Raw genomic sequence first — 13,069 nt, 5'->3', positions numbered from 1 at the left:
CCCTTTGCACATAATGAACATCATATATTTCTTATTATTATGAGTCTATGTTCAGTAAATATTTATTGAGTGGCCTACTCAATGCCAAGCATGACATGACGCGTCGGGACACAACAGTGAATGGAAAAAGATATGGCCTCATCTTGCAGTTTATTGGTCTCTGTATCTCCAGCCCCAGTACATGGAGAGGCAGAATGGATGTTCAAGGCATGAAGGTATGTTTGTGCAATGCTGTTTGATGAAGTTCAGAGCAGTGCAGTGACTTTCCCAAGACCACACAGCAAGTGTGGGACAAAACCAAGGCTGTGGGCACAGGACAAGAAATGAAGTAGACACAATTATCTGGCAAGGGCTGGCTCTCTGCACACGCAGCCCAGGGCAGACCTGAGGGTAGGTTAGAGAGACCAAGGGAGGCTATCTCGTTTGTTCCTTCCAGAGAGGAAAGGAAACTACTCTCCCAACCCCTCCTCCCTAACCTCAACTCCCTTCTCAAGATAAGAGGGGTTGACCCTTAGCCAGGTCAGGGGGTCAAAGAGGGAAAGAGAATGGAGAGAGGATAGGGGACTGAGTAAGAAGTAGGGGGCTCCCGAGGGAGAGGGGGCTCAGCCATGGGTCAGAGACCAGAATCTGTGGAGCAGATGGGGCTCAGCAAGATGAGCGTTTGTGTACTGGGTTAGGGACTCCGTGGAGGGAATGGAAACCCATAGAGGGGGCCGAGGATGCAATGAGGAAGTGACGGCTCAGTGACGGCGAGGGTCTTGGGTCAGAGGGGTGAGAGATGGAGGGAGCGATGGAATGTCGGATGAGGAGTTTGAGGGACCGAAGGAGGGGGTGCGTTCCGGGGAGGCCGTGGGGTTTCCGCGAGCGGTCTGGGGCCTCAGAGTGAGAAGGAAACTCTGGAAGGAGACAGGGGCTATCCATCCTGCAGGGGTCCGCAATCTGCAGAGCCAGCCCTTGGGGCGGGCGGGTGCCCCCCTCTTACCCCCGTATCACCCCCGCCCCCGGGCTGCGGCGCAGGCGCCGACAAAAGCAGCTTCTGCTCGGCTCTCGCTCTGGCTCCCGCTCGGCGGAGACAGCAGGCGGAGAGGTGAGCTCGGCCCTGACCCCCACCCCGCCTTCTCCCGGGTTCCGGGGAGCCCCACCTCAGCCCGCATCCCCAGCCCGGCCGCGTCCAGCCTCGGACGGGGCGGCGGCGCCCGAGCCTTGGTGTGCCCTGGGCTTTGGGAGGTGAGGTCCCAGAGAAGTGGCAGGGGGCAGAGATCTCACCAGCCCCATCTCCCGGAGACACCTCAGTGCCGAGTGGATGCGCAGAGGCTTCAGAGGACGAGACGCTACCCACCTCTTTGCTAAAAACCTATTCCCACCCTCCGTGCCTCAGTTTCCTCCTGGGGGAAAGGCGGCTGTTGATCTGGACCAGGGGACTGGTGGGCCGGTCAGAAACAGTGGTGCGGTGTAGAGCGGGAGGAACTGGCCCCCCAGCAGGGCGCCCCTTCACGGAGCCAGGGCAGCCCGGGCCACTGGAGTGGGAGGGCCTGGGGGTCTGGGAAGGAGAACTGAGGCGGCGCAGGCAACAGATTCCATCCGTCTTCAGGCCCTCGCGCCTGTCACCTTCGCCTACTCCTCCCTCCCCTCGCCGCCGCCGCAGTCTCCCCCCTCGGACCCTGCGGCCCCCTCCTCTTCCCGCTCCTTTCACACCGAGCTCCTCCCTCCTCCTGCCCAAGGACACCTCCCCAGCGGTTTCTATGGCAACCGGCGTCCCGGGTACCCGCAGCGGGGTCCGGAGCCTCCTCTGTCCCCCTCCCCCTGATCGCCGGACCCGCTCCCCGCAACCTTAACTCGGGAGGAGGAGGGGCCAGGCCGAGGGGGAGGCGGCGTCAAGGTCACCTTCCTTCTCCAGTCCCAGCGAGATCCAGTGACGAGGTATAGTTAGGGGAAGAGGGACCGTGAGCTGCAGGGGCAGGAGCTGGCCCAGACCAACAATTCCTGAGCCTCTCTTCCCTGCTCCCTCTCCCCTCCTAGGGTGTTTAACGAATAGTCGCTGCTCTAACGCCGACGGCCCCCGCCCGCACTCACCCTGCGGACCCCCGGGAGCCTCGCGGGCGCCGGGCCGGGGCGGGTCCCGCACTGGCCACACCCCTCGGGGCCCCGCCCACCGGCCTCCGGGGCGATCCCCGCTCCCTCCCCGGACCGCGCGTCGGCTTCTTCTCTTTCGTTTTTGGTCTCTGCCTTTTCCCATTCACTGTCCAAAAATATGTAGTTTTTGTCTTTTCCTTTTATTTTCTTTTTCCCCCGAGTTGTGGGTGAGGGTTGAGAAGAGCCGCGATTTATTTATAGACAGGCTTTTAAGAAAAGCACTTCTGGCGCTTGTGTGGATCCGTGGGGGCTCCAAGGGTCGCCCCAGCACGCTTTGGCTGTGTGTGTGTGTGTGTGTGTGTGTGTGTGTGTGTGTGTATCTGTGGAGTGTCTTTGTGTGTGGTGTGTCTGTGTGTCTGTTTCTCTGTGCTACGTGTGTCTATCTGAATATGTCTCTCTGTGGTATATGTGTGCCTGAGTATTTCTCTGTTAGGTTTGTGTATCCGTGTTGGTGTGTGTCTCTGGTGTGTATGTGCATCAGTCCATGGTATGTCTCTGATTTGTGTATGTATATGCCTGTCTGTGCTGTGTATGTGGGTGCTGGTGAGTGTCTCCATGCAGGAAATTGAAGGCCGCATCTGATTGGAAGTTAGAGGGGGGTCTAGAAATTTGTCTTATCCTTCGGTGTAAGTGCATTGCTTTATTTTTATTTTTTAGAGATTTTATGTATTTAGTGAGACAGAGCCTGTGAGCAGGGGTTGGGGTAGAGGGAGAGGGAAAGAGAGAATCTCAAAATGCACCCCCTGAGTACTTGGGGGCTTAATCTTACAACCCCTGAGATCATGACCTGAGCTGAAATGAAGAGTTAGAAACTCAACCAACTGAGTCACCCAGGCACCATGCTCACTGCTTTATTTTGTTTGAAACTGTTCAGGGGTGCTGACACAGGAGCCCAGTCCTTCACCAGTGCAAACACACACACCCTTCCCATACCCACCCTTCCCCTCATCCCCTACTTTGGTTGTAGTCCTATCTGCCTATGGATACACAAGTATCCATTACCAAGTTTTCAGCGTCTCTGTGAAAAGAGAGATTTTTTTTTTTTAAAGATTTATTCATTCATTCATGAGAGACACACAGAGGCAGAGACATAGGCAGAGGGAGAAGCAGGCTCCATGCAGGGAAGCCCAATGCCTGACCCAATCCTGGGACCCCGGGACCACGCCCTGAGCCAAAGGCAGATGCTCAAGGGCTGAGCCACTCAGGCATCCCGAAAAGAGAGATTCTTAAGATTAGTGGTTGCCAGAGGCAGGGCAAAATGTGTGAAGGGGGCCAAAGGTACAAACTCCAGTAATAAAATAAATAAGTTACAAGGATATAATGTATAGCATGGTGACTATGGTTAATAATACTGTATTGCATATTTTAAAGTTGCTAAAAGAATAGATCTTAAAAGTTCTCTCATAGGGAAAGAAATATATTGGTAACTAGGTACAGCAACAGATGTTAACTAGGTTTCTTATGGTGATCATCACAAATACCAAATCAGGGATCCCTGGGTGGCGCAGCGGTTTGGTGCCTGCCTTTGGCCCAGGGTGCGATCCTGGAGACCCGGGATCAAATCCCACATCAGGCTCCCGGTGCATGGAGCCTGCTTCTCCCTCTGCCTGTGTCTCTGCCTCCCTCCCTCTCTCTCTCTGTGTGACTATCATAAATAAATAAAAATTAAAAAAAATGTTTAAAACAAAAAACAAATACCAAATCATTATGTTGTACACCTGAAACTAATATGCTTTTTGTCAAGTATACCTCAATAAACAATGTATTCTTAAAAAAGGAGGGGTTCTTAGATAGGTTTCCCTAGAAAGCTAAAAACCCTTGAACCTAAGAGGGCTCCTGACTTTCACCTCCTCTGGAGTCAAGATGACCTGGGGTTTGGAGGTTGTGGCCTTGTGAGGGGGCAGCCCTGGGGAGGGATTTTTTAGAACCTTGCACCTGGGGAAGTTGTCCTGATTGGGCAAGTGTCAGCCATGATGACAGTTATCCCCAAGAATACCAAAAGAGGGGAAGATTTTGAGAGGAGATGGGGGATGAGAACCTCTTACTCCAGATATGGGACCCAAAAAGTTTAGGATAAAAGTAATAATGAAGAGAGGGACCTGGGTGGCTCAGTTGGTTAAGCATCTGCCTTCAGCTCAGGTCATGGTCCTGGAGTCCTGGGATTGAGTCCCACATCGGGCTCCCTGCTCAGCAGAGAGCCTGCTTCTCCCTCTCCCTCTGCCTGTTCCCTCTGCTTGTGCTCCCCTCCCCCTCTCTCTGTCAAATAAATAAAATCTTTAAAAATAATAATATTAAGAAATTATAGTAATAGTAATGATAACTGGTACTATTTCTTGGCCTCACATATGGTAACTGTGTGAAGCAGGTGTGATTATTAGCTGCTTTACAGATGAGGAAACCAATTTTTGGAAAGGGGAAGGCACTCGCCTAAGGCCACACAGCCAGGAAGTTGTGGATCTGGGATTTCATCCTGACAGTCAGACCCCAAAACTCACAGTCCTAGCCACTGGGTGGCCTCCAGACTAAACAAGCTTATTTATTGGCATCTACAAATGTCAAGCACTGGCCTTAAGAGATCCTATGCACTGACTCATTCACAGTGTATGTGTAGAAAGACAAATCAGTATCTAGAAGACCAGGCTGTATTATGAGTGTGGGTTACCTAAAATGGGAGGAAAAGTAGATGACACACAAAGATTCAGGGGCCTGGGAGGGTCTCACGGATCGCTCCCGCTGTCCACTGCAACTTACTTCCCCCACAGAGATCCACGATGCCAGACTGTGACCGTTCCTGCAGCTGTAGCCGCGGCCCCAATGTGGAAGATGGCAAATGGTATGGGGTCCGCTCCTACCTGCATCTCTTCTATGAAGACTGTGCAGGTACAGCCCTCAGCGATGACCCTGAGGGGCCTCCTATTCTGTGTCCCCGCCGACCCTGGCCCTCACTGTGCTGGAAGGTAAGGCCAGAGGAAGAACAACTTTTGTGATTTCCTGTGGCTGCAGGGAGGAGATGGGATCAGTGGATAGAAAGAAATGGGAAGGTCGGGGATCCCTGAGTGGCGCAGCGGTTTGGTGCCTGCCTTTGGCCCAGTGCGCCATCCTGGAGACCCGGGATCGAATCCCACGTCGGGCTCCCGGTGCATGGAGCCTGCTTCTCCCTCTGCCTATGTCTCTGCCTCTCTCTCTCTCTCTCTCTCTCTCTCTCTCTCTCTCTCTGTGACTATCATAAATAAATAAAAATTAAAAAAAAAAGAAATGGGAAGGTATAGCAGGTAGGAGTCTTGCACATGCAAGCAACCACAACAGCAACAAAAACCCAGTTAGGGGGCACCTGGCTGACTCAGCTGGTAGAGCATGTGACTCTGGATCTCAAGGTCGTGAGTTCAAGCCCCACATTGGGCATGGAGCCTACTTAAAAAAAACTGGCAAATGGCTACTGTTAAGTCATTCAAACCCTTACAAATTTGGGGCACCTGGCTGGCTCAGTTGGTAGAACGTACAACTCTTGATCTCAGAATTACAGGTTTGAGCCCTACACCGGGTACAGAGATTACCTAAAAATAAAATATTTTTTTAAAAAATTCAAGCGGGTTAAACAATAAAGGGAAAATGTAGGTCATTTTATTGAAAAGACCAGAGGTTGAGCAACTTCAGACAAAGGTCAATCCAGCGGTTCAAGATTTCTCTTAGTCTTCAGCCCCCCACCCCACCATGGTGCCCCTACTCTGTGACTCATTTAACTTCAGGATCTACCCACATGTTCCCCAGGTAGTTGCTACCATGCTGATCTTCAGTGTTTCACTCCATACCATCTACAGGAAATCAGAATTTCCTCCAGTATTTCCTTCAGAAAAGAAGCAATGCTTTCCATTTCCAGTCCTGCCGAGCATTGCATTGGCTCTGATTGGATCACATGCCTTTCTCTGAACTAATTACGGTGGCCAGGGGGCTAGTAAACACTGACTGGCAGGAAGTGGGCTTCATCTCAGTTAAATCTTACTGTGGCTTCACAATGATATATTGAGGTTCCGTTGCCAGGGCAGTCGAAGACATTAGAGAAACAGTGTCTATAACTGCCAGGGAGAGTGGTCAGTGAGGGCTCACAGTGTAGGGAAAGGTGACAGTAAGCTGAATCCCTACAATGGGCACAGCTCTTTGCAAATACTGTAAGGGGACTGAGGCAGAGGGTCCTTCCTCTCTGCTTTCAAAGGGCTTCATTCTAGAGGGGAGGCAAAGTGCCAAGATACGTAGAGTGAATGCACAACCTCAGGACAAATGATCAGAGAGGAAACGCTCTCGGTACCTGGGGTGATCAGGGAAGATTCTCCGGAGAGGGTGAGTATGTATTTTTAAATTTTGAGTATCTTCTAATTGCCAGGCACTGTGCTAGGCTCTTGAGGACAGAGAATTCAAGATGTGGTTGGTCCCTGTCCTCTAGGAGCTTCTCGCTGTAGTTCATTTAGTCATTCTGCAAACATTCACTCAGCTGTGGCTCTGTGCCAGTGCCATGGGGATCCAGACTGTGTCTGTTCTCATGGCTCTCCAGGCTCTCATTCCAGCAGGGCAGGCCGACCTCACTCCCGTAGTAATGAGAGTACATGTTCAAGTGTGCACCAGGGTGAGTGCACTGAAGAACAAATGTATGCAGGTTTGTACAAATGCAAAGCAGGGGACCCTGACCCAGTCCCAGGGGCATCCTGAGAGGCTTCCCTGAGGAGATGAGGTTTGAGATGAGGTCTGAAGGATGTGTGGGAGTTATCTTGACTGAGAAATAAGTAGATGGGACAGAGAGATGAGACGGGACCCAAATAACAATGGAGGAAAACTCAAGGTAGACAGAAAAACCCACTAAGTGGGAGCTAGAAAGGACATTCATTGACCAAGGGGCCTCAAGATTCCAAATAGAACCTGACAGCTGTGCCCTTCATCAGTTAGATCTTAGAAGATGTGTTCTGTGAATCCCCTGTGATTCCTATCTCTTAAAGTTAGACCAAGGTGTTACCTTTAAGTCCAGTTGGGATCACCTGGGGGGCCCCCCGGCCAGCCCTGGCTACCTCCAAATCTGTCTGCCTGTCTCCAGATCAGTCTGTCTTCGGGGACCCTGCTTCTGCTGCTGGGTGTGGCAGCCCTGACCACCGGCTATGCAGTACCCCCCAAGCTGGAGGGCATCGGAGAGGGGGAGTTCCTGGTGTTGGATCAGCGGGCAGCCGATTACAACCAGGCTCTGGGCACCTGCCGCTTGGCAGGCACAGCACTCTGTGTGGCGGCTGGGATCCTGCTGGCCATTTGCCTCTTCTGGGCCGTGACTGGCTGGCTGAGCCAGGACATGAAGGCAGAACCCTTGGACCCCGACGCTGATGGCCACGTGGAGATCTTCGGGGATGAGCCAGAACAGCAGCTGTCGCCCATCTTCCGAGACGCCAATGGCCAGTGTTGGTTCTCACCACCTGCCAGCCCCTTTGGGCAATCGTCTGTGCAGACCATCCAGCCCAAGCGGGACTCTTGAGCTGCCCACAAGGCCAGAGGAGGAGCCAGACCTGGGTCTGGACCATTCCTCTGTCCCACCACACCCTGCCCTCCAATTGTGTCACTAACTTCTCACTTTCAGTGGGGCCCCTTCCACTTATGCCCCCAGAACCCTAGGTCAAGAGAGTCTGGAGCTCAAATCCCAGTGCCCCTTCCCAAGGATTGGGCCCCAACTCATCCAAAATGCCAACTTTTCCCAAGTCCTCCCAAAACTTCCCACCTAACCCTCCTTCCCAAGACCCTTCAGGAGCAGAAAACATCCTCCTTGATCTATCCCCATCTATCCCCATCCACTCTGTGTGACCCCGGGCAAGCCACTTATCCTTTCAGACCATCAGTTCCTGTCTCTGTACTATGAGGGGTTTGGATTAGGTTCTAGAGTTCCATGACTTTCCTCTTCTCCCCAGCTATGAGCATTACTCTCCATAGACAAAGTTGGGGGGAGGGGTAGTGGAGTCTTTCTCATCCCCTGACCCCTTCCTATGTCAGCTACTCCAGGATGCCCGAGGATGGGTCAGAAACATTCACTTGGACTTCACCTCCAGGATGGTGCAAATAGTCACCTCCCACAGAAGGTTTTCTATGTGTGCTTTGGCATCAGAGCCCCTCCGTCCCACCCATCATGGGCTATGATTAGCCTCAGTTTACAGATGAGGTGGCTGAGGGAGGCTGGCCGTCTGCAGGAATTTGGACCCACATCTTCCGTCCCCTCTTGGGCCAACTCTTGTTCTACAGCTGGAACAGGGGGCCTGCTGGACACTTTCCTGGCTTCCAGGGAACCTCCAGGAGTGGAAGATGGTTGATCCAGAGAGCCTGGTTGGAGGCCTGATGGTCCTACATGGCTCAGAAGATACTTTGAACATGCATTTAAATGGTCTCTAAGAGCCAGGGGTAGGAGAGCTGGGATGTCTTTGTCCCTCGATATTCATTCCCCTAGAAACCATCATCCACAAGTCCTGAACTTACCCTGTAACAAATGTGTCCTACTGGGGGTACCAGCACCTCCATCCAGCAGGCTCTGCAGCCAGACACATCATCTCCATTCATCCCACGAGGGGGAGCTCCAAGATAGCTGGAGAGAGGCGCCGCTGCACCCGGCCCAGGTCCCACCTCCGGCCTGGAGGGGTCTCCGTTCCCCTACCAGGCAGGCACTACTGCCCCTGTGCCCCATGCCCCTTCCCCATCCTGCACACCTTCAGTCTTACCTTCCCTTTCAATAAACAGCTGGGATGGATACTGACTTTGCTTCTTTTCTCCCTACGTGCCACGAGTAGAGAGGAAAAAGACTATTGGGAGCTCCCACCGTGTGCTGGGTACTTAAATCCACTATTTCTCATTAGCTCCTCATGATCACTCTTTGAGAAAGGGGACTATTATCTTCATTTTACAGATGAGTTAACTAGTGGTCAGAGAAATGACCCAAGGATGGATTTATTATTTTTTTAAAAGATTTTATTTATTTATCTGAGAGAGAGAGAGAGAGCACACAAGCAGGGGAAGCCGCAGAGGGAGAGGCAGAAGCAGGCTCACCACCCAGCAGGGAGCCTGATCTGGGGGCTCAATGTGGGGGCTCCATGCTGTGGGGCTGATGCTGTGGGGCTGATGCAGGACTCCATCCCAGAATCCTAGGATCCTGACCTGAGCAGAAGGCAGACCCTAAATCGACTGACCCACCCAGGTGCCCCTCAAGGATGGATTTAAACACTAACTTATTGGAAAGGAAATTTCTCCACCATCTTGACAACCTACTGTCCCATCCCCAGGGGGATGTGAAGCCTGGAGTTCTGGAAGAGGGAGTCAGAGCCAAAGCTGGGATTTCTTCCAGAGCAACAAGAACACCTAACCCCCATGAGCACTTACCAGAGGCCAGGCCCTCTTCTCAGTGCCTTACAGACACAAATTCATTCATTTACCCTCCTAACAACTTATGAGGTGAGGACTATCATTCCCAAACCTGGCTCCCAGATGGCAGGTTTGTATTTCCAGCCGTGTTCACCTGCATGTTGAATCCCAGCTCAACTATCCCAAAATGCTCCCGTCAACCCTCCCCTCCCGCCCCACCCCTGCTATGTCACTCACCCCTGAGAAGGTGGTAGCTCCAACTCCCTGCTGGCTCTCTAAGCCAAACCCTCAGAGCCATCCTTAGCTCCTGTCTTTCCTCACCTTCCGAATCCAACCCAGCGCCTAGCCAACCTTGCAAATGCGGCCTGACCTGGCCACTTCTCTCCATCATCACAGCTTCTTCTTGGCCTGAGCCACCATCGCCTCTCACTGAGATTATTACACCAGCTTCTCCCTGGTCTCCCAGCTTTCCCCTTCGTGCTCCCCCCACCCCCGAGTCTAATCTTTGCAGTGCTCTAATTAGGCAGATCCATGTATAACCAAAGTTAGGTCATGCCCTTCTCTGCTCGGCACCTCCCATGGCTCTCACCTCACACAGTAAAACCAAAATGCTCTGTGGCTGTAAGGCCTTACCTGATTTGCTGACACTACTTTCTCCTTTTCTTCGCCTGTGACCTTGACTCCCTTCCTGTCTCCTTTCCCACGGGACCAGCCTCCTTGCTGTTTCTCCCACATCAAGGCCAGCTCCTGCCTCAGGCCTCTGCCTAGCTGTTCCCTCTGCTGGTACACTTTCCCCAGCTCATCACCTGGCGGCCCCCCTCACCCCCTTCAAGTCTGCACAAATGCCCTGCTTCTCAGCAAGTCCTTCCCTAGCAGCCTGTTTTAAAATGGGACCCTGCCCCAATATCCCATTCCCTGTGCACTTTGGAGTCTGGTTTTTGCTTTCCTACAGCATTTATCAACCTTTCAGTACACTCTATAACTTACCTATTTGTTATATTATTGTTACTTGTCTACCCCTGCCACAGTATGATCTCCACAAGAACGAGGATCTTTGTTCACTTTGTTTATATCCCAAGTGCCTAAAAAATGCCTGGCACAGAGTAGATGCTCAAGAAAAATGGGTTAAATAAATCAACCGGTAGTTTTACAGATAAGGCCAGTGAGGCTCAGGAACACTGAGTAGCTTGCCCAAGGATGCACAGGTAGCAAGGGGCGGAGCTGGGATTCAAATGCAGGCAGTCAAACAGCCTGCGCCTATGCATTGCATCTTGTTTCGAAGGCCCAGAGCTGGGGAGACAATATCAAATGTCAGTAGTGGTACTTAGGAGTGTTTGTTGCCCTGTGGAAATGCAAGCACAGTGTTAACAGATATTTTTTTTTCCGGGAGAAGTTAGAATCTAAATCTGTATATGAGATGTATCCATTTTTAAACATTAGTATCTGTTTCAAAACTTGACTAAGCACTGAGCAAGATGAAACAGTTCCAGGGGCAGCTTCAACTCATGAGCTGTGGTGCACGACCTCTGACCTGGACACTCTGAGTTAGTGCCCACGGCTGAGCAGGACCAGGGACAGAATTTCACACTGACAAAATGGCTCCAAAAGTGAGGTAGACCTCCACCTCAGAGTATCTATGTTGCATTAGCTCTCCTTCCAGCTGCCTAGTAGGTAACCAGCCCTGATGTATAACCCCAATAAATCCCAGGCCCCACAAAGCCCCATCCCCACAGAATATCTCTTTTCGAAGAAGCAGAATCCAATAACCAAAGTTAATTCCCACCAACGCCAACTGTCACATGAACCCTTGAAGAATGGTAAAGGGGGCTGTTTAACTGTCACACTTTGCTAGTAGAGATGTGCACTGGGTTGAATACTGTTTCCCCAAATTTCATGTCCACTTGGAGTCTATGAGTGTGACTTTATTTGGAAATAGGGTCTTTGCTGATATAATAAAGTTAAAATGAGTTGCTACTGGATTAAGATGGGCCCTAATCCAATAACCGGTGCCCTAATAAGAAAGGGAGATTTGGCCATGACACACACACACACAGAGGGCAGATGGCCACGTGAAGATGGAGACAGAGTCTGGAGTGACGTGTCTATAAGCCCAAGAATGCCAACGGTTGCCTGTATCCACCAGAAGCTAGAAGAAGCATAAAAGTCTTCCTCCCGGGGCACGTGGGTGGCTCAGTGAGTGAAGTGTCTGCCTTTGACTCAAGTCATGATCTCACAGTCCTGGGATCTTACTCCCTATTGGGCTCCCTACTCAGTAAGGAGCCTGCTTCTCTCTCTCCCTCTGCCGCTCCCCCTGTGTTCCATCTCTCTCTCTCTGTGTCAAATACACAAATTTAAAAATCTTAAAAAAAAAAAAAAAGCCATCTTCCCTAAAGACTTCAGAGGGAGGGTGGCCTTGCCAACAACTTGATTTCAGACTTCCAGCCTCTTATACTGGGACACAGTACATTTCTGTTGTTTGAAGCCATGTGGTTTGCAGTACCTTGTAGAGAAGCCCCAGGAACCTAGCACAGGGCGTAAATTGGTGCAGATTCCAAGAAAGGCAGTTTGGCAATATCAAAATGGAAAATACACATGCCCTTTGATCCCTCCCTCTTGTGCAGGTATATTGGTAGGTTAAATTCCACATGTAGGAGCACCGCAGAATTGTTTGTAAGAGAAAACATTTGGAAACAACCTAAATGTTCATTGGCAGAGGACTAGCTAATAAAGTATGGCACATTTATACAGTGGAACAGAATGTCAAAATGAGAATATCTTTACGTACTGATCTGGACTGACCTTCAAGTTATATTGTTAGATGAAAAGGTGTAGGGTAGGGGCACCTGGGTGGCTCAGTCAATTAAGCATCTGTCTTGGGTCAGGTCATGATCTCAGGGTCCTGGAACCATCCCTGCTCAGCAGGGAGCCTGCTTCTCTCTCTCCCTCTGTCCCTCCCCCTGCTAGTGCCCCCCCCCCAATAAATAAAATCCTTTTTAAAAACGTGTAGGGTGCTAAACAGTATGAATACTTTTAAACCATTTGTGGAAAAAGAAGAATATTTATGGACATTGCTTGTAGATGCCTAAAATCTCTACTGACTTTGGTCACCTCTGGGGAGGAGCCTGCAGAAAGGGTGGTGGGGAGAGGACGGGAAGAGAGACTAGCACTGAAGCGGGAGAGCTTGGTTCTTGTCTCACAGATTTGAAGAATGAATCTTATGGACCAAGGAGAGTGAGGACAGTAATAGTTTATTAAGTAAGGATACAGAGAAAGCTCTCAGAAGTGAGAGGGGTCCTGACAAGGTTGCTGCTGAAGGCTTTTTGGCTGGCCTTTTATTGAGAACCTAACCAGGGAGCCCACAGCCATGAGGTCTCTTTGTGCTGTCTGGAGAGAATGACATATGGCTGTTTTGGGGTCTGAGCAGTTTCTGTGGTTGCTTGGTAACCATCAAAGGAAGACACTCACTCCTTAACACTTTGGAGTGAGGGGCCAGATTTACATTTTTGTCTCTGTTTCTGCTGCCTTATCTCTGTTTTCTTGGGAGAGTAGGAGCCTGCCTCTGAGCCTT

General features: G+C 51.1%; 1 protein-coding gene across 2 annotated transcripts; it reads left to right on the top strand.

Annotated features, from left to right (window-relative positions):
- The first annotated feature begins 878 nt into the window (after window positions 1-878).
- NRSN2 (neurensin 2) lies at window positions 879-8,893 on the top strand. 2 transcript variants are annotated; one of them, XM_072800439.1, is made up of 3 exons: window positions 879-1,087; window positions 4,896-5,090; window positions 7,214-8,893. In XM_072800439.1, the coding sequence occupies exons 2-3, from the start codon at window positions 4,905-4,907 to the stop codon at window positions 7,637-7,639; spliced, it is 612 nt and encodes a 203-aa protein (XP_072656540.1). In that variant the 5' UTR covers window positions 879-1,087; window positions 4,896-4,904; the 3' UTR covers window positions 7,640-8,893. The 2 variants fall into 2 exon arrangements, with proteins under 2 accessions (XP_072656540.1, XP_072656541.1); XM_072800440.1 differs by lacking the exon at window positions 879-1,087 and adding an exon at window positions 1,238-1,920.
- The last annotated feature ends 4,176 nt before the right edge of the window (window positions 8,894-13,069 follow it).

This window comes from Canis lupus, chromosome 26 (genome assembly GCF_048164855.1).
Source record: "Canis lupus baileyi chromosome 26, mCanLup2.hap1, whole genome shotgun sequence".
Taxonomy (NCBI): Eukaryota; Metazoa; Chordata; class Mammalia; order Carnivora; family Canidae; genus Canis; species Canis lupus.
Note: the sequence above shows the minus strand (reverse complement) of the source record. Positions and strands in the feature narration are given on the sequence as shown.